General features: G+C 42.3%; 2 protein-coding genes and 1 long non-coding RNA gene across 3 annotated transcripts; all 3 read right to left on the bottom strand.

The window, feature by feature from the left end:
- Window positions 1-2378: 2378 nt before the first annotated feature.
- On the bottom strand, window positions 2379-4423 carry LOC123172837 (proteoglycan 4-like). The gene is made up of 3 exons (XM_044589739.1): window positions 4218-4423; window positions 3151-4099; window positions 2379-3046 (listed from the first exon to the last, which is right to left on the bottom strand). The coding sequence occupies exons 2-3, from the start codon at window positions 3757-3759 to the stop codon at window positions 2594-2596; spliced, it is 1062 nt and encodes a 353-aa protein (XP_044445674.1). The 5' UTR covers window positions 3760-4099; window positions 4218-4423; the 3' UTR covers window positions 2379-2593.
- Window positions 4424-6715: 2292 nt separating this feature from the next.
- LOC123172835 (ABC transporter C family member 10-like) lies at window positions 6716-15931 on the bottom strand. Its single transcript, XM_044589738.1, has 13 exons — window positions 15632-15931; window positions 15332-15398; window positions 13854-15247; window positions 13250-13570; window positions 12357-12956; window positions 12085-12249; window positions 11622-11916; window positions 10619-10833; window positions 10221-10526; window positions 9545-9608; window positions 8615-8854; window positions 8045-8506; window positions 6716-7186 (listed from the first exon to the last, which is right to left on the bottom strand). Exons 2-12 carry the CDS (start codon window positions 15345-15347, stop codon window positions 8397-8399), a joined length of 3726 nt encoding a protein of 1241 aa, XP_044445673.1. The 5' UTR covers window positions 15348-15398; window positions 15632-15931; the 3' UTR covers window positions 6716-7186; window positions 8045-8396.
- A 73-nt stretch (window positions 15932-16004) lies between these two features.
- LOC123172838 (uncharacterized) lies at window positions 16005-16905 on the bottom strand. Its single transcript, XR_006485732.1, has 3 exons — window positions 16857-16905; window positions 16440-16559; window positions 16005-16354 (listed from the first exon to the last, which is right to left on the bottom strand). It is a non-coding gene; the product is annotated as an uncharacterized lncRNA (long non-coding RNA).
- Between the last annotated feature and the right edge of the window lie 1359 nt (window positions 16906-18264).

Below are 18264 nucleotides of genomic sequence, written 5' to 3'. Positions count from 1 at the left end.
ATAACCTGACGATCTTTTTCCGAGTGAATTGCAAAAAACATCAACATTGAAGGCTAGAGTTGCAGAAATGACAAGTCTGTAGTTTTGTGCCCAAAAACACTAATTCCCAGGCTAATTTTTTGCAGAAACCACTAGTGGCTCTGTTCGGTCGTTTTAAGTGGGATTATGACAGGTGGGTCCCTCTGTCGTTGACGTGGCGTCACTGTTGATCCGTTTGGCTCGTTAGACGCCGTCAGAAGCCGTTCGCGACCCGTCTCGAGCCGGAACCCATTTGACCGATCCACCCCCGCGACTCGTTACAAGCCCACCCACCCAAGACCTCATTCGCCCCTGCTCTCAACTCGAACTCATTCGCCTCCGTCGACCCGTCCACATCTCCGACCGCCGCCGCCGCCGCCACCGCGTCGCCATGGTTTCCTGGAGTGAGGATGATGACAGAAGTGAGAACTATTACCAGTACGTCACCTCTGGTTCAGACGACGGCATCGTGAAGGTGAGTTGGTAGAAATAGGGTTAGGGTTAGGATTTGGGGATTTTCCTCTTGAGCTAAATCTGAACTTTCCTTCCCAAGTCTCTTGCTCTCCTTTGCACGTGCAAATGCCTGCTACGACGAATGAATCTGAATTTGAGGGCAATGATTTTGTTTTGTGCCATGAACACGGGGTGCGAGCAGAAAGACTTGTTGCTTTCGAGGGCATCCATACTGGCAGGAGGTTCCTTGGCTGTGCTGTGAAGGTATGTGTAAAATTTCTGTTGATTAGGTGTTGTGGTCTAATCATTTGGTCATTGTTTAGTACTTAATTTGGTAGTTAGCAGATCTGGCTTGTTAGTTAGGCTGTTTAAATATTTGCCCAATGCTTATTGGGTCAGTTAACTCATTGTATTTATGTGAGCATATGTGCATAGTGTTGTGGCATGTTCATTTGTTTTATGTGAGCATATGACAGTGTGGATCAGTGAGGTCATTTGTTAATATGTCAGCATGTGACAGTGTGGAGCAGTGAGGTTTGTTTATATGTCAGCATGTGGATGGGGTTGGAAGCAGTCATTAAAAATTCTTATTAAGTACTACTGGCCTAGTTGCTTTTAGTTAGTAAGCACTCATTTAGATTGCCTAATTGTTGGTACTTGTTGGAGTGCCTACTTGTTATTAGTAAAGAAATCATCTTGGCATGTAGCTTTTATCTTGCTGTTTAACACTGTAATTGAACAGGATGCTAAAAATTGTGGACTTGTTGAATGGATTGATCCATCTTGGCCAGCTACAATGGAGAATGCACTGTCCAAGTTGTGGGATATGTATGAACAGTCCAAGAGAGACAGGATTGAGGACAATCTGATGAACTCATTTGCTGTTCACTCACTGACACAAGAGAAGATCAAGCTGCAGGCCTGTTATGACAAGTTGGTTGGAGATGTTCAATCCCTTTTGGATGAGAATGAGAGGAGGGCCCAGATGGAAAGGAAGCCTGATGAGAGCAAGCTCCAGGAGAAGTATGACATGGTTAAGGAGCTGACAGTATCTCAAGCCACTGTCATTAGGAACATGAAGTTGAAGCTTGCTGAAGAGAGGACTAAGTTGCAGGCCCGCATTGATGAGCTTGAGAAGGTTGTGGAGCAGAGCAAGGCCAAGATGAATGGGATCAAGGCAATCTTAGCTGAATGAGCCACACTAGGCAGTAATGGTCATGGAGTTCATGGTCATGTATGGATCTCCTCATTAGTTATGTAATGGTCATGTATGGATCTCCCAATTATGCTACTTATTAGTTATGTATGGATCTCCAAATTATGCTACTTATTAGTTATGTATCGATCTCCAAATTATGCTACTTATTAGTTATGTAATGTTCATGTATGGATCTCCAGTTATGGTACTTATTAGTTATGTAATGGTCATGTAGTATGGACCCCCCCCCCCAATTATGGTACTTATTAGTTATGTATTGCTTATCTATGGATCTTCCAATAAGATTAATGTGATGAATTTAAGTGGTTTTTCGACGTCGAGGCACCCTAGACTCATTTAGGTGGTTTTGCAACGTCGAGGCACCCTAGACTCATTTAGGTGGTTTTTCGACGTCGAGGCACCCTAGACTCATTTAGGTGGTTTTTTCGACATCGAGCCACCCTAGACTCATTTAGGTGGTATTTTCGACGTCGAGCCACCCTAGACTCATTTAGGTGTTTTTTTCGACGTCGAGCCACCCTAGACTCATTTAGGTGGTTTTTCGACGTCGAGGCACCCTAGACTCATTTAGGTGGTTTTTTCGACGTCGAGGCACCCTAGACTCATTTAGGTGGTTCAACATCATGCATTCAAGTTCAACAACCATCAACAAGATGCATTCGAGTTCAACAAGCATCAACATCATGCATTCAAGTTCAACAGCCATCAGAAGGCGACAAAAGGCATCTAGTTCAACAGCCAACATAGGCATCAAATTCAACAAACCTGCCAACAAAGGCATCTAGTTCAACAGCCAACATAGGAATCAAATTCAACAAACCTGCCAACAAAGGCATCTAGTTCAACAGCCAACATAGGCATCAAATTCAACAAACCTGCCAACAAAGGCATGAAATTCAACATCTAGTTCCCAGAAGCATATAGGTACTCCTTCATCTTGTAGGAAACTGTCCTCTTCCTTCCAGTCTGTCTTGGAGCATGAAATGCTCCCCTAGGGCCTGCAGCAGATGTAGAAGATGCACCAGCTTGGGTAGTTTTCTTCCTGGGAGACCTCCTTGGAGGAGCAGTAGGTGTTGGGGTAGCATTCTTCCTTGGAGACCTCCTGGGAGGAGCAGTAGGTGCAGTAGCAGCAGGTGCAGCTCTCCTCTTTGGAGGAGCAGTAGGTGCAGTAGCAGCAGGTGCAGCTCTCCTCTTTGGAGGAGCAGTAGGTGCAGTAGCAGCAGGTGCAGTAGCAGCAGGTGCAGCAGGTGCAGCTTTCTTCCTGGCAGGAGCAGTCCCAACATCTGTAGATGGAGATGGCCTCTTCCTTGTTGGTGCAGCAGCTGTAGATGAAGCAGAAGCATTTGACCTGTTTGGCTGCATTTAAAAAACAAAAACAATCATTCAGACATAACTAAAATTCAATTTGTGCCCTCATTGAGACATAACAGCAAAAACACAAACAAAGATTCTTAGCTAACCTGATGTTGGTTTTGTCTCATTGCAAGAGCTGGTTTCAAGGGCTTGGAGCACACAGTGTATCTGTGCCCCACAAGTTTGCAGTTGCTACAAGTAATGGATGCCATCCTAGATGTATCTCTTGGTGCTGCCTTCTCAAACGGGTTTTTCCTCCTCTTTGTTTGTTGCTTCCCTACTTTGTCTCTGAAAACTGGAGGCTCTATGTCCTGAGTTCTTGTCCTTGGCCACAGATTTGGACCAGGGACAGGAAATATGATATGCCCATATGCTTTCTGGTACATTGCCTTCTTGAAGAAATCATCAACAAAGTCTTCAGGTTGCAACTTAGCCTTCACAATTGCAGATACTGCATGATTGCAAGGCATAGCAGTCATATCCCATTTCCTACATCCACATGTTCTGTGCAGCAAGTTGACTGAGTAGGTGTTATCTCCACTACTAACTTGGTAAATGCTAGGACCAGCCATCAAAGATTGGCACCACCTTGAGTTGTACTTTGCCTCCTCTAACATCTCTGCATATGTTGGGCAAATCTCCCAATTTGTTGTCTCTGTCTTGGTTCTATTTGTGTTAAACTTCACCATCAATTTAGTCCTAATTCCTTCCAGCATGGTCTTTATTGGCTTGCCTCTAACCTAGGATCATTTTGTTAAACACCTCACTGATGTTGTTCACAACTAGGTCTGTCTTGCAGGTTAAATCCATTGCATGTCTAGCCCATGTATGAACTGGTACTTTATTAAGCCATGCCCAAGCTGCCTTACACTCTCTTTTCAAATCATTCATTGTAGCTAGGTGTTCATTCTTAGTATAAGAGTAGCTAGCTGCATCCATGTGTTTCTTTAGTTCATCACCTCTAAAACCAGCTGTCTGGAAATTCTGATATATGTGTCTAAGGCAGAATCTTTGTGGACAATTGGGAAATACATGGTTTACTGCATTTAAAAGGCCCTGTTGACAGAATATGAACTAGAACTAAATATTTGGCCAATTGAATAGTTCACAAAGCAATGTGCACATGAAATCTGACAGAACAATAGAACAATGAAATATGAGAAGAGAAGTTTACCTTTTGCCTATCACTAATGATAGTATAGTACCCAAACTTTCCACTCTCTCCACCAAGTGCATCTTTTAGTTGAGTTAAGAACCAGGTCCAGCTGTCTTTGTCCTCTTTCTCAACAACTCCAAATGCTATAGGATATATGTTGTTGTTTCCATCCCTTCCTGTTGTAGCAAGGATCTGCTGACCTGTTGACAGCTTGATAAAACAACCATCTACCCCTGCAAAGTGACAACTGTGAGAAGACAGTGTATTTAATGTGGCCAAATAACAAATACAGTACACAATTTACAACACAATGTACCTATGAATGGCCTACATCCATCTAAAACCCCTTCTTTGCAAGCATTAAGACAGTAGAACAGGCCATGGAACCTTGGGTTCTTGCTTGGGTGCTCTGGCAGATACTTAGTGGTCACAACACATCTACTTCCTGGGTTTGTGTCCAAAACAGCCTGCAAGTACTCTCTAATCCTAATCTATTGACCTCTTTGGTCTCCTTGGACAACCTTCAATGCTTGTTTCCTAGCCCTATAGGCCATATGGGTTGAGATCTCTACTCCATATTTCTTCTTCAAATTCTGCATAATTGTGGTGATTGGTGTGCCAATATCAATTCTCAGCATATCCTCACACTGGTGTGCCACCCATTTTGCTGTGACCTTGGTATTCTCTGCTACTGCTGGGCATGTGTGCAAAAAATTAGCCTTTCTTATTCCAAAAGTACTTTCATTTGCAAGAACAGAAGCTGCAATGTAGAAAGGACATTTAACATTAGTGCAGTACACTATGATGCTGTCATTGCAGTTTCTGTGGAACTCATAGTTCCTATTCTGACTTATGTGAAATGTCTGCAGTGCTCTCCTAAATTGGTACACATTAAGGAAACAAAGCTTTCTACAAAACTGCTCCTCTGGGTTCTCTCTTTCTTCACTGTACCACTTCCTTGGTTGTGCTTTATATGCTCTGCTCTTCCTTCCATTGGGCAGAATATAAGGTGCATTCTCAGCTCCATCATCACATTCCTCCTTCAAATCACCTACATCTAGCTCCTCATCTGATGATGGTGCCCACACATCCTCAAATCTTTGCTCCAAGCTTGAATGTGACCTCTTGGTTGGCCCTTTTCTTTTTTCCTTCCTCTTGGGTGGATCCTGTTGTTGCTCCTCAACTTGCTCCTCCTCCTCATGCACCATCTGCTCATCCTCCTCAACTTGCTCCACTTGCTCCACTTGCTCCTCCTCATCTTCCCCATAAACTTCATCCACATCAGTGTCTCCTTCAAAATGAAGGAGTGGGTCCTCTCTCTGCCTCCTAAATTCATTAAGCATGTTAAGAAAGTCCTCATCTGCATCAAGATCAGAGTCATCTTCAGTTAGAAGAACTGGTAGTTTTTGCTTAACCATTTGAACATGCTCAGATGCCTCCTTATGTTTCCTAAAGTTCTCAATCTTGGTTCTCCTCTTGAGCTCCATTAGTGTCTCCTGCTCATCTTGCTCCATAGCAATATGTAAGTTTGAGCTCTGCTGTGTGGCAAAGAACTGAAGTGGCTCTGACTGCCTCTGTTTCTCAGGTGATCTGAAAAGAACTCCAGAAGGGTTGACTTCATAGACAGGTTTTTCTCCTAATTGACTCAAAGGAACCTGCTCCTCATACAAATAACCTGAATTCAAATCTGCAGGTCTTGGATCAGTGGCCCTAATCACTGTCAAATTCAGTACAGTCTCATCCTTACTAGCAATATGGTCAAGCATTTCATCGACCATGTCATCATCAGTAATTTCTACCAATCCTTCAATACCCACACCAGGCTCCTTCACAAAGTAAATGTAATCACTCACCCCATATCCCTCTGTCTCTATTAATGCTACCAAATTGTGATATGTGATGTCTGAAATGCATAGGGATCTCTCCAAATTATCTCTTTCATGGAAGTGCATTCTAACTTCCCAAACAGCATCATCCAAACTACACAACAAGATAAAACAAAAATTCTAGTTAACAATGCTGTAATTAACAACGCATAACTAGAAATGAAGCTAATATACTTTGCTCTTATTGGCACTGCTCTAATTAACAGTACAAAACTACAAAATAAGCTACTATAATTTGACCTTTATTGCCACTGCTCTAATTAACAATGGATAACTACATATGTAGATACTCTAATGTACTGCCCATAATAAAATCAAATTCAGTGTTTCAGTGCATAACTACAGATGTAGATAAACTAATTTTCTATTGTAATGTACATAATTAACAGTGCATATTAACAAAATAAGCTACTCTAGTGTGTTCTCAATTGGCACTGCTCTAATTAATAGCTGACAAAATAAGCTGCCGAATAATCAAATGGACTATTTCAGTACAACCCAAACTAGGGTTTAACACTGCTAATCAAAATAACCACACATAGATACAGCCCAAGATCCAGCCGCTGAATCCTAACCCTACCTCTAACCCTAACCCTAGAATCTGTACAAATGAGATAAACTTACTAGACGCCGCCAAATGACGAGCCCCACTGGTGGCTTTGCGTCGGATCCGCCTTCACGGCCCTGGCCCAAGATCTAGCCGCCGCGAACTCGAGCGAGTGCCGGGGGCTGGGGTTGGGGCTGCTCTCCGAAGGGGCGCCGGGGTTTGAGCTGCCGCACAGATCCGCCTCCGGTGGTCTGTCGTCTCCGCCACTGGCAGGCCCACCGCAGTCGCCGCCGCCACTCGCCTCGTCATGTCTGAGGAGAGAGGGGGTGCGGAGAGAGGGTGCGGGGGAGGGAAAGAGAGGGTGCGGGGAGGATGCGGACAAAGGGATAGCGGGGGTGGACCGGTCAAATGAGTTCCGGCTCAAGACGGGCCGCGAACGGCTTCTGACGGCGTCTAACGAGCCAAATGGATCAACAGTGACGCCACATCGACAACAGCGGGACCCACCTATCATAATCCCACTTAAAACGACCGAACAGAGCCACTTGTGATTTCTGCAAAAAATTAGCCTGGGAATTAGTGTTTTTGGGCACAAAACTACAGACTTGTCATTTCTACAACTCTAGCCTTCAATGTCGATGTTTTTTGCAATTCACTCTCTTTTTCCTGGCTTCTATTTCTTCTACCCGAATCTGATCATATACTACTTCATGATAACCAAATTATCCGACCAAAGGGTCATGTACATGGTTAATCCTATCCTTAAAATTAGTATTGTTCAGTTTTGCTCTCACATGTACATTTTATTTAGGCATGCATGCAAGAAATTACTGTGCAGAGCACCACCGCAACCATTCTAAACTTCCAGGAATAAGACCTTAATATATACCCAGAGGCCAGACAATCTGAATATACTATCAAAGTGTATCTATTTCTCCAAAAAAAAACTACAGTACAATTACTTCTTGCTGATCTCCAAAAACAGTAAGCTTCAGTTTCTCGCTGTTATTTACACTTTATATTCAAATTAGTGTCCAGACAAAGCATTCCTTCACAAGAAAAATAGATCTGTTCTAAGCGAAGTATATTCTCAGTTCAGATATGTGCATGCATATGTTCAGTTAGCAACCACACAAATATATTAAAAGTCATCTTAGATGGGAAATTGATCTCTACCTCTTGTTTGCATGTATATCACACTAGTTACAGTTAACTTCGGCTACTAAGTGAATGATTTCTCATCAGGTTGTCGAACAGCGAGAAAACATGCTTTGTTGACCTGTAGCTTAAATATGAAAAAAATACAAAGAATGACCTATAGGGAGACAATCGTATCCCTTTGCATGCATAGTCTGAAACCTTTATAAAGTCAACGCATATGCTCAAGTTGTATTGCAGGCAGATGGGCTTACAGATCAGAATGATGAGGTCCCATTTAGAGTGTGGTCAGCCTTGAAGGCCCTCCTGTTTAGCCTTCTATATCTTATTGGCAAGGAAATCTTCAGGTATTTACTCTATTCGGTACAGCAATTCTGAAGGCGGCCGGCAGTCCACCGTGCACAGAGTTTTTGGCAGAAGAAAATAGCCAAAGAAATTTCGAGACAACACCGGAGATGGTATTGTCGTTTCTTCGGATACCAACTAGAATAATTCCATTGAGATATTATAACCATAGATCTTTTTCTTTTTCAAGGCAAGCATATATCTCCTTTATAAAAGCTAATAGAGCTTCAGCAAGCAAACCAGTGAAATCAAGATTCTCTTCTAAAAGTTTGTGTTAGCTGTGTATGACCAATACTCCTTGACCAGCTCACGAAAGAGAGATCCTTCAGTTTCCATGAGCTTTGTAGGTTTGTCAAACTCCACTACTTTCCCTGGAAGTGTTCATATATAGCTCATCGGTATGGGAAAGATCCACAATACATTTGGAATTCTAAAAAAATAGTTATATTTATTATAAGTTGCGGGTAAGAGAAACATACCGTCGCTCATTGTAAGTACCATATCGCAGTCCATAACTGTTGGTATACGGTGGGCCACTGTAACGACAGTGCAATATGTGAATTCTGTCCGGATCGTTTTCTGAAGAATAGCATCTGTTGAATTGTCTATAGAAGCTGTTGCTTCATCAAGAACTAAGATGCGGCATCTTCTCAAGAGTGCGCGTCCCAGACAGAAGAGCTGCCTTTGGCCCATACTCCAGTTCGACCCATCTTCCAGAACTATTATGAACAGATCTTGATCAGTACTATGAAGGAGATAGTTCGAACACCATGCTAGCAAAATAATATAACTAAGCCAATAAGAAGGTCTAGGCGCAACTACGAGGTCTTCCTAAAGACACCAAAATTCAACAATTTGGAGATAAATCCATAAGCCCTTAAGAGTTTCTTTCATGGTTGGAGATAAATCCATTGGCAGATTCGAAGTACTTGGGTCTCCGCCTCCTCTATAAGTGGAGCATGTGTTTTCACACCTATTTGAACTTAGTTTCACGCCTATTTGAACATAGTTTCACATGTATTTTTACACCTAATTGAATTTCTGAAATGATTATCTGAGTTGCCTATTTCTTCAATTTATTAGTTTTAAAAAAGGAACTCCAAAACCAAAGTATAGATGAAAATTGACCCTTCTATTGTACTACCTCTGTTTTTAAATACAAGACATTTTGGCAGTTCAATTTAAACTGCCAAAACATCTTACATTTAGGAACAGAGGGTGTAACTGTTAAGAACATTGTAGCAGACCTCACTTTGGTAGGTTGAGTGAACCTAGGCAAAAGGTCGCCGCCAGCTCTTGGCGGGAGTTCCCTGTAATTTCTGCCATCTAGTATGGATCTTTGAGCAATGCAGGTGCCCCACCCCCCTCTCAAATAACAAAAAAAGCATAGATGAAGTGAATTTTCCTACCATGTGAATCCAATCCCTGTTCCTTCTCCTGGACAACTTCAAGAAGTTGACATTTGTCAAGAACCTGCAGCATAATAACCAGTGAAAACATAGCGCGCTATATTGTCGCTAATAGCACGCTATACCGTTCGGAGTAATGGCTCGCTAAATAAATCATGTACAATGTCTCGCTAATAGCATATTTTAAGGGCCACGCTATTTTTTCATTGATAATAACCAGTGGAGCAACCACTTTAGTGACTCCTTTTGAAATGTGCACACGCCGTTTAAAAAAGAGGGGGGGGGGGGCTTAGCCTAGCTCAGTTGATGGTAGGTGTGGCTGTACACTCCTACCAGGCCATCGCGGGTATGTCTGAGTTCTCAAACTGAATTTCGGTGCCTATTTCTTCGATTAGTGAAAAGTTGTCTAGTTCCTCCTAGGCACTCTATTTGTTTCTTGGGAAAGGCAACTTGTAATTTGAGATTCCCCAAATTCAGTTTATTCGCCCCATTTTGACAATGTGCTGAACTCTGAAATTGTTAGGTATATAAGAAAGCTGAATTGTCACAGTACATAAGAAGGTTGCCTCATGATTAAACATTGCATTACGTTCTTTAGGTGATGCATTCATTATAATCTTATCTGATCATTGGGTAAGACAAGAAAAGGCAACATTTATATCTGTGTACATCTTACCTCCCATATTTGCTGATCTGAGAATTGCCCAAGAGGATCTAGATTGTACCTTACTGTACCCTGAAAAAGTGTTGGATCTTGTGGAATGATACCCAAACACGAACGCAGGTCATGTAAGCCTATTGTACTGATGTCCACAGAGTCTATAATTATTTTCCCTTCGGCAGGTTCAACAAGTCGGAACAATGCACCAATTAACGTTGTCTTGCCACTTCCCGTTCGACCAACTATACCAATCTTATCTCCACCTTCAAACTTGCAACTGATTCCACGTAGTACAAGGGGAGTATCTTCCCTATACCTGATCTGTCAGATCAAAATCGATCGCGTAAATTTGTTAGAAGTGTTATAGAATTTTACCCTGTAAGGTGTATATGTATGTATTCACATCTGATTACTTTCAAATTTCTAATCTCCACATTGCCATCTTGGGGCCAATCTGGTAATGGTCGATTTTCTTCAACAGCTTCTGCTGCTTCACTTTGTAAGTCCATGTACTGGTTCACACGTTCCACCGAGATTAATTGATTTGCAAGGTTGCATTGGCATTGAATAGAGAAAACAAATGAAATATTTAGGGAAAGACCATAGGACAATGCCATTCCCACAAAACCTGTGCACGTACAAAACTAAGGAATTAATTCTACTTTGCAACGTTAATTTTCATAAACTGGATAGCTGTATAGTATCAAATACTTATTCACTTGACTTTGGCACATGAGCATTTTCACTAAAACTGCATTTTCATAGAAGATACAAACTTATACATAAAATCATCAAAACAAGTGGTAGCTTGTGAAATCTACGGTGTTTAAAATTCACACCTTATTCTACCCGGCAGAATGCAACAAATATAGTTTTCTTGTGAAAATAAACATCAATATCTCAATCCATAAATACAAGGCATTCTATAAAACGTTCAGTCAAAATTTTATAATTTTGACTACTATTATAGAGAAGTATTTGGACTCAATAAGTCAAAATATTATCATCAGATTTTGCATCAACATTATTTTCATACTATAACTCTCTTCTAGTTTTCTACAAACATATACTCCCTCCGTTCCAAAATAGATGACTCAACTTTATACTAGAGTTAGTACAAAGTTGAGTCATCTATTTTGGAACGGAGGGAGTACATAAGAATGTAACTTCAAATAAGTTCAGAAAAGCCATGTCTAAAACGTCATCTATTTATGAGTGGGGGAGTATCAAGTAGGTTCTCAAAACAAAAGTGTGTCAGAACTCAACTAGAACTCTAGAAGTCAATAAAAAGGTAGCAATGTCAATGCACGTAACATTTATGCAAATCAGATGCAAGCATCAATGGCCATAGAACGAGCTTGTTACTCAACTTTCTCCAAATATTTGAAGCAACATGGTGTCCATATAATTGCTTACCAGGGCTAAAAGTTCCTTGAGGAGAAATGGCCATGACAAAGGCAGAAAAAGAAAGAACTGTGGCGCTCATTATCTCCAGACGTTGAATCAGCCATTCAGTTGCTGCAAAATTGTAGAAATATGGACTGGCATTCTTGTCAATAAGATCCAAATTTTTAGCAAAGAAACGATCTTCATTCTCAAAGGCCCTTATTGTTGTAGCCCCTGAAATCGATTCACCTAAGTGATTTGATAGAGCAGACTTGGTAGTACCATTGATCCGCATCAATTCCCTTGCCGAGGCTAGATAGTACCTCTGCATGATCAAACGTAACAAGTTTCAGTTAATGGAAACTTTGAATGCAAAACTATAGGCTCATACACTCCCAGAGAAAAATAGCAGCAGATAACATCAGTTGGTGAAGGAAATCAAATAATCATAGGCATGAGGCTTAGCATAAAGAAACAAAGTCATACAGATTACCTGTAACCAAATTCGCAAAACTATCATTGGCACGGATACAAACAGAGCTTGCCATGTAATAACAACCAATACCCCTAGATTGCTATATGCATTTAAGCTAGTAGAAAGGCTAAACACAAAGGCAAATGGAATATCAAGGTCAACAATACTCAAATCTGAAGAGACCTGCAGAAGAAGAACAAGGGATTGAGTTAATCTATCATGAGAAAATTCTGTGGGTGCAAAATGTGACTGAAATTTGTCGTGTTTTCCATTCGAGTAAGAATTCTTACCCGGCTAAGAACCCTTCCTAGAGGAGTAGAATCAAAAAAGGACATTGGTGCACGGAAAAATGAATTGAGCAACTGGGAAAATAAGGATCGTGATGTCTGGATCCCAAGAACAACGATTCCTAAAGATCTTGATAGTAAGAAGAGCATTGTGCAAACTCCAATAATAATGTACACATAAATTAACTTCAGTGTACTAACATCAGGATTTTGAACATTAGCAGCCATCCATGAATTCTGTGATATTTGCCCAGCTATGAAAATTATGTGAGAAATAGCACAAAAAGAGAAATACAGGAAACCTTTGTTCTGGCGCAGGTAAAGCATATAAGGCTTAACACCTGCATCCCCTGTTTCTCTTTCCTCTTTCCTGATCAGTTGATTTTCCTGCGATGGCTTCACAGACTCTGTATATCTGCTTCCATGAATACCAACTGTCTCCTTGATCGATACTTCCTTAGCTCTTTGAGAGTCTGAGTTGTTATTAAGATCCGAAATACCCATCGTATCTTTATGGGCATTTACAAGGTCTTTATATTCTTCACAATCTGCCAATAGATCTTGATAAGGTGCAGACAGGATAACTTCTCCATCTGACATTAACTGCCAAAAATCACCACCAGTTTTAGTCTTTTAGATCTCATTAACAATAAAATAAAAATAATTATAGATAACCATAATCATAGAGGCACAAATATCATCATACGTTGACATTTCCAAAGTGGAGAGAGGTACCAAAATGGAGTCAAATACAGGTAGAAAATCAACTTGGTGGGTCACCAAAAGAACGATCTTATCTGATAGAGCACTCATGACATATTCATGTTACAAAGAGCTTTGTAAAAAAACGATAATCAAATAGTAATATGGTATGCATATGCTGATACGATCCTTACATTGAAGAGACTTGTGGCTGTATGGACATCAACGGCACTGAAAGGGTCATCAAGAAGATAGATGTCTGCATTTTGGTATAGTGCACGAGCAAGCTGGACCCGCTGCTTCTGACCACCACTAAGATTTACTCCTCTCTCCCCAATTTGAGTACAATCTCCATATGGGAACATCTCAAGGTCCTTGACCAACGAGCACCTCACGAGTGTGTTCTGGTATCTTTCCACGTCCATCGGTGATCCAAAGAGAATATTGTCTTGCACGGTTCCTGTTTGGATCCATGCATTCTGAGAAATATATGCTATTTTCCCGCAGACTTGGATCTGAAATGTTTATGCAAAGTTTAAGAGTTTGATATAAAGATGTTTAAAAAATGAATTGATTAACGTACTTCTTGGTAAATAGTGTCAAGCATAATTTTTATAACAACAGACCATGTTTCTTTTAAACGTGTCTAAACGTCTGACTTCATAATTTGGCAGTTACTCCCTCCGTCCCATAATATAAGAGCGTTTTTGACACTACACTAGTGTAAAAAAACGCTCTTATATTATGGGACGGAGGGAGTATTTCTTTAAAAGATGATGTTAGTAGAAAAGAACATACCGTGCCTTTGGTTTTTGGGATCTCTCCAAGTACAGCAGCCAAAAGCGTCGACTTTCCTGATCCTACCTCTCCACAAATTGCAATCTTTTCTCCAGCTTTCACTATCAGATTTATATTATTTAGAGCTGGTTTTGATGTATTCTCATCCCATGAGAAGCTACACGAATTCATCGCTATGGGTATAGGGTAATCAATGCCAACGTTGTATTTTTTCTTAACTTGCCCGTTAAGCTCAGATGCATCAAGGAACTTCGATATTCGAGTGAAAGCAACCTTAGCTTGTATCACAACGCGGATAACATCTGGTATTGACCTAACTGGCTCTTGCACGAGACGCAGGGTTGCCACAAAAGTGAAGACATTGCTAGCATCAAGAGGGGTTTTCAAAAGATAGCATGTTATAAAGGTCGCTGCAGAAACAAAATTAGGCGATGCCCAACAGAGGAAACTATGGTATGCCCTCCTAAACTGGAATGCTGACAACCACTTGTACTCAACCTCTCTCAACCCCTCGATGACCTTATTGAAGTGAGCTTCCCATGCATAAAGTTTCAAGATCTTCATATGAACAAATGACTCAGACATGGCCTTCAATCTCACATCCTGTGCTTCCATAAGTTTACTCTGAAATTTGTGTTGCCGTCTGGCCAATGGAATATTGCACAGTACAGCAATAATAATAACGACCAAAGATGAAACCATTGCAGCACCAACCGCATTGTATAGAATTGCCAGAGCAATGCAAAGCTGAACACTTGTTGTCCATGTCTGATGGAACCAGAATGGGAATTCCCCAATCCGATAGGCATCGACAGTCACATAGTTCAAAATTTCTCCAGAAGAGTGCTTCTTTTTTGCTGCATTTGATAGCTTCTGTTGTTTCTTATAAATAGCTGCTGACAGGAGTGACCTCACCTGCAGTCCTAATCTCCGAGTGCGGAAATTCCACTGTCTCTGTGACAGGGATTCACAGAATTTGCAGATGAACATTAACGCAGCTAGCACATAGCCTTCGTGTTTAAAGGTCCCTTTCCCAAGTGATACATTGATGAACGCCTTGAGGACTACTGGGCCAGCAGATAAGGTGAGAACCTTGAGCAAAGCAAAGAAACCTGAGACCAAGATTGCATGCCTGTGACAAGAAACAATAGTCCAGAAGAATGATGGTGTGGCGTGTGGCAGCGACTGCTTCTTGCCATTCAGCTTCTCCATGAACATCAAGTACTGGTTGCATGCTCGATCTGTGGCACCTAAAAGTGGCATGTCTTTGTCCTCAAGGGGTTTCTCGTAGCCCATCTTCATTAGAGGATTCAACCACCAAAATGAAATCTTGCTGAAAAACCCAGCTTTAGCAAAGGGAGTCACCTGAGTCTCAAAATCAGCTACCTCACCGTCTGAAAAAAAAATCAGGTTCAGAAAAGGCAGCAGAAGCGATTCAACTAGCTATGTAAGATGAAGAAATTGAGAAGAGGATTTACTTGTGACAGAAGCCATCTGCGCGAACAATCTCTGTTGCTTCCAAATGGATCAGCTCCTGTTGCAGCCCTGTCGGAAATCATGAACAAGAAACTAGTTAGGACAAAGAACAGATACTCTTTCTTTACGAAGGAGCAGAGAAAGAACAGATACTACAAATACTGGTACTGGAGCAACATCAGAGAGTCCAAATCCCATGAAATTATCCAGAAATTTGAATGTTTTCTCAAAACACAAAGATCACGGTGCCGCATGAAAATCATGGAAACCGAAAGCTGAACTCGTCAGTCATCATCAAGTACCTTGTTGAGCCAGAGGAGAAGAAGCTGCAAGAACTGTTTTGCTTGGCTAGAAAGGATCGACGGGGAAAGCTACAGAGATGCCAGTGCTGACCTCTCTAGGCTGCTGCTAGCTGGTGAGTCCGTCCAAGCTTAGGCTGCAGGGTCTGGCGCCGCAAGCTCTTTTATTACTACGAGTACGGCGCTGCTAACGTGCCATATGTTTTGGAATCTCCTGTCGTATGCTGAGATCGTAGCCTGAGTCAAATCTTCTGTACCGGATTCCGGTGGCCAGCCATTTAAATATACGCCGCACCTGTCACCATGTTAATAGTTATATGTAAGCTTACCGAATTTACTTGTCTGGAGTAGCAGTGACGCAAAAGCACACCAGTAGACTTGTTAATTGTGGGTGGAATCCCTCTAGTGTCACATTTTGTAGATCAAAGGGCTCTTCTCCCTGTCCCATGTCATAGAAACAGAGCAACATCCAAGTCCACTCCTACATGCCTTGATAGGCAACCATGACATCCATCAAAACAGAACCAGCTAAAGCAACATCCTACAGCTGAAGGGAGACACAGCAAGCAGAGATAACCCTGAGCATAACGACGCCGCGTCTCGCCTCCGTGATCATCAGCGACCCCAGGTCCAGCAGGAGTGTGGTTCTTTGTTCCTTGGTCGCCGTGTGAGCTGTGGAACTTCCAACCATCTTGCGTCCATAAGGAGCAGGCACTTGTCCAGGATCTGCAAGCTCTGTTTCGTCAGGGGAAAATTTGGACTCAAAAGAATAGTATATATCATGGTATGGAATAGTAGAGTGGATAGTTACCCCTCTTGCATCACATAACACAATCGAACAAAGATCAAATAATTGCATCACCAGACACAGGAATTTGCGACTGCCCAAAAGGCATGTGGTGCCAGTGTCATGCACAGACTTATAGCTCAGCTGAAAGAAACAAATTGGACTTGAGAACAAGAATAATCAATCTTTGAATAATACGGGGAAAGAATCAAAAAAAGTAAACATAGACCCAGCAGTAATATATTTTAGGCAGTCTAAACATTAAGCATTGAGCTGCAATTTGAAGTTGTAACTGACATACGATGGAACATGCTGATAAAACTGGGCATGAGAGCAGACCATACTGATATTCTTCCTATCACTAATTAAGTGGAAACCAACGGAGGCTACTTCCTTTGACTTTCTCGGCACAAACGCAGCCTTGGACACAGGGATGCTCACCTCGGCATCTGGCCACTTTCAAGTAGTCACTTTTAATCAAGGCACTGAACTGAACACTTCCTTCCTATGTGTCACTACCTAGTAAATGAAATTGCACACAGGTAAATGTGTAAACTGCAGCAAATTTAAAACGAAAGAAAGGAGAGAGCATTTCAATCCTTGCCCTTATTTCTTATACTATGTTGTTGATTTACTAACCCCCTTACCTCCTCTCACAGTGGCCGCCTCCTCCCCATTCCTCACCGACCGGGAACTGCCACTAAACTCCTCGCGGGGTGGCGCGACCTGAATCCATCCAGTGCAAGGTCGGAAGGTGGGGTGGGGGGACCGGCTACATTTTAACGGAATGCCTGGGCACGGCGGCGGAGCGAGTTGCGCTCCGGCCGGCAGGGGAGGAAGAAAGAAGTGATGGGCTCGGACGTGTGTGTACGTACAGTCGCGGACGTTGGCCCAAAGTGACTCCGGCCCAGGCCTGTCAAATGCCGGCCCGGAGACTGAAAGAAGGCGGAAAAAGACTAGTGCGTATTCACGAGAGCAGCTAGTTAACAATCCTTCGGAGCGCTTGTAACGAGCGGTTCCGGAGCGCTACACGCACGACAAATATCACGCGCGGAGCGCTTCCGTGAGGGAAAACCAACCGGCACGGTTGGTTCCTGGTTTTTCCCTTTTCTATTTGTGGTTTCATGCGTTTTGCAGTTTAACCCTTCAACTATTAGCATTTTCCGTTTTTTCCTTTCCGCACGATAACACTAAGAAAATAACGGACAATCGCGTTGGTTCTCTGTTTCCTTTTTGTTTCCCTTTTTGTTCCGATTATATTTCTGGAAAATGGAGATCTATGGGGTAGTTACGGGTGGCGGCTACCAACACTATCAAATGTGACCTTTCAAGTAAGGAAAAAAGAGGAACACTATCAAAGGCATGGTTTGACGCACCGTAGGGATGACTGCAGAGGCATTGCTCAATCCTGTCAATGCAAATGTATGTAGTCCCTATACGCACACATGTATACTAGTAGAGGCATGGTTTGTATAAGTTTACAAAATTGGAGCATAGTGTCTCCGGCGCGGGGAACCTCCTGCTTGCCTTCGGCTCGTTAAATTTTCATAAACATCTTGAAGGGCGGGCATGTGTCGAAGTGTGTTGGTCATGCAGCGTGTTGGTTTGTGCGGCGTGTTGTTCGTCGTGGCGTCACACGGCGCCTCCGGCACGGGGAACCTCATGCTCGCCTTCGGCTCGTTAAATTTTCATAAACATCTTGAAGGGGGAGGCATGTGTCGAAGTGTGTGTTGGTCGTGCAGCGTGTTGGTTCGTGTGGCGCGTTGTCCATCGTGGCGTCACACGGCGCCTCCGGCGTGGGGAACCTCCAGCTCGCCTTCGGCTCGTTAATTTTTCATAAACATCTTGA

Source organism: Triticum aestivum, unplaced genomic scaffold, assembly GCF_018294505.1.
Source record: "Triticum aestivum cultivar Chinese Spring unplaced genomic scaffold, IWGSC CS RefSeq v2.1 scaffold131169, whole genome shotgun sequence".
NCBI classification, from domain to species: domain Eukaryota; kingdom Viridiplantae; phylum Streptophyta; class Magnoliopsida; order Poales; family Poaceae; genus Triticum; species Triticum aestivum.
This window is presented reverse-complemented; position numbering and strand designations above follow the sequence as displayed.

Coding starts and splice junctions, on each gene's coding strand:
- LOC123172837 (XM_044589739.1), bottom strand. CDS start 3,759: ATGCTGGAAGGAATTAGGACTAAATTGATGGTGAAGTTTAACACAAAT. Junction 3,047..3,150: donor TGAGACAAAACCAACATCAG/GTTAGCTAAGAA, acceptor TTTTAAATGCAG/CCAAACAGGTCAAATGCTTC.
- LOC123172835 (XM_044589738.1), bottom strand. Junction 11,917..12,084: donor TTTTGCGAATTTGGTTACAG/GTAATCTGTATG, acceptor TTGATCATGCAG/AGGTACTATCTAGCCTCGGC. Junction 10,834..11,621: donor TCAAGGAACTTTTAGCCCTG/GTAAGCAATTAT, acceptor GTACGTGCACAG/GTTTTGTGGGAATGGCATTG.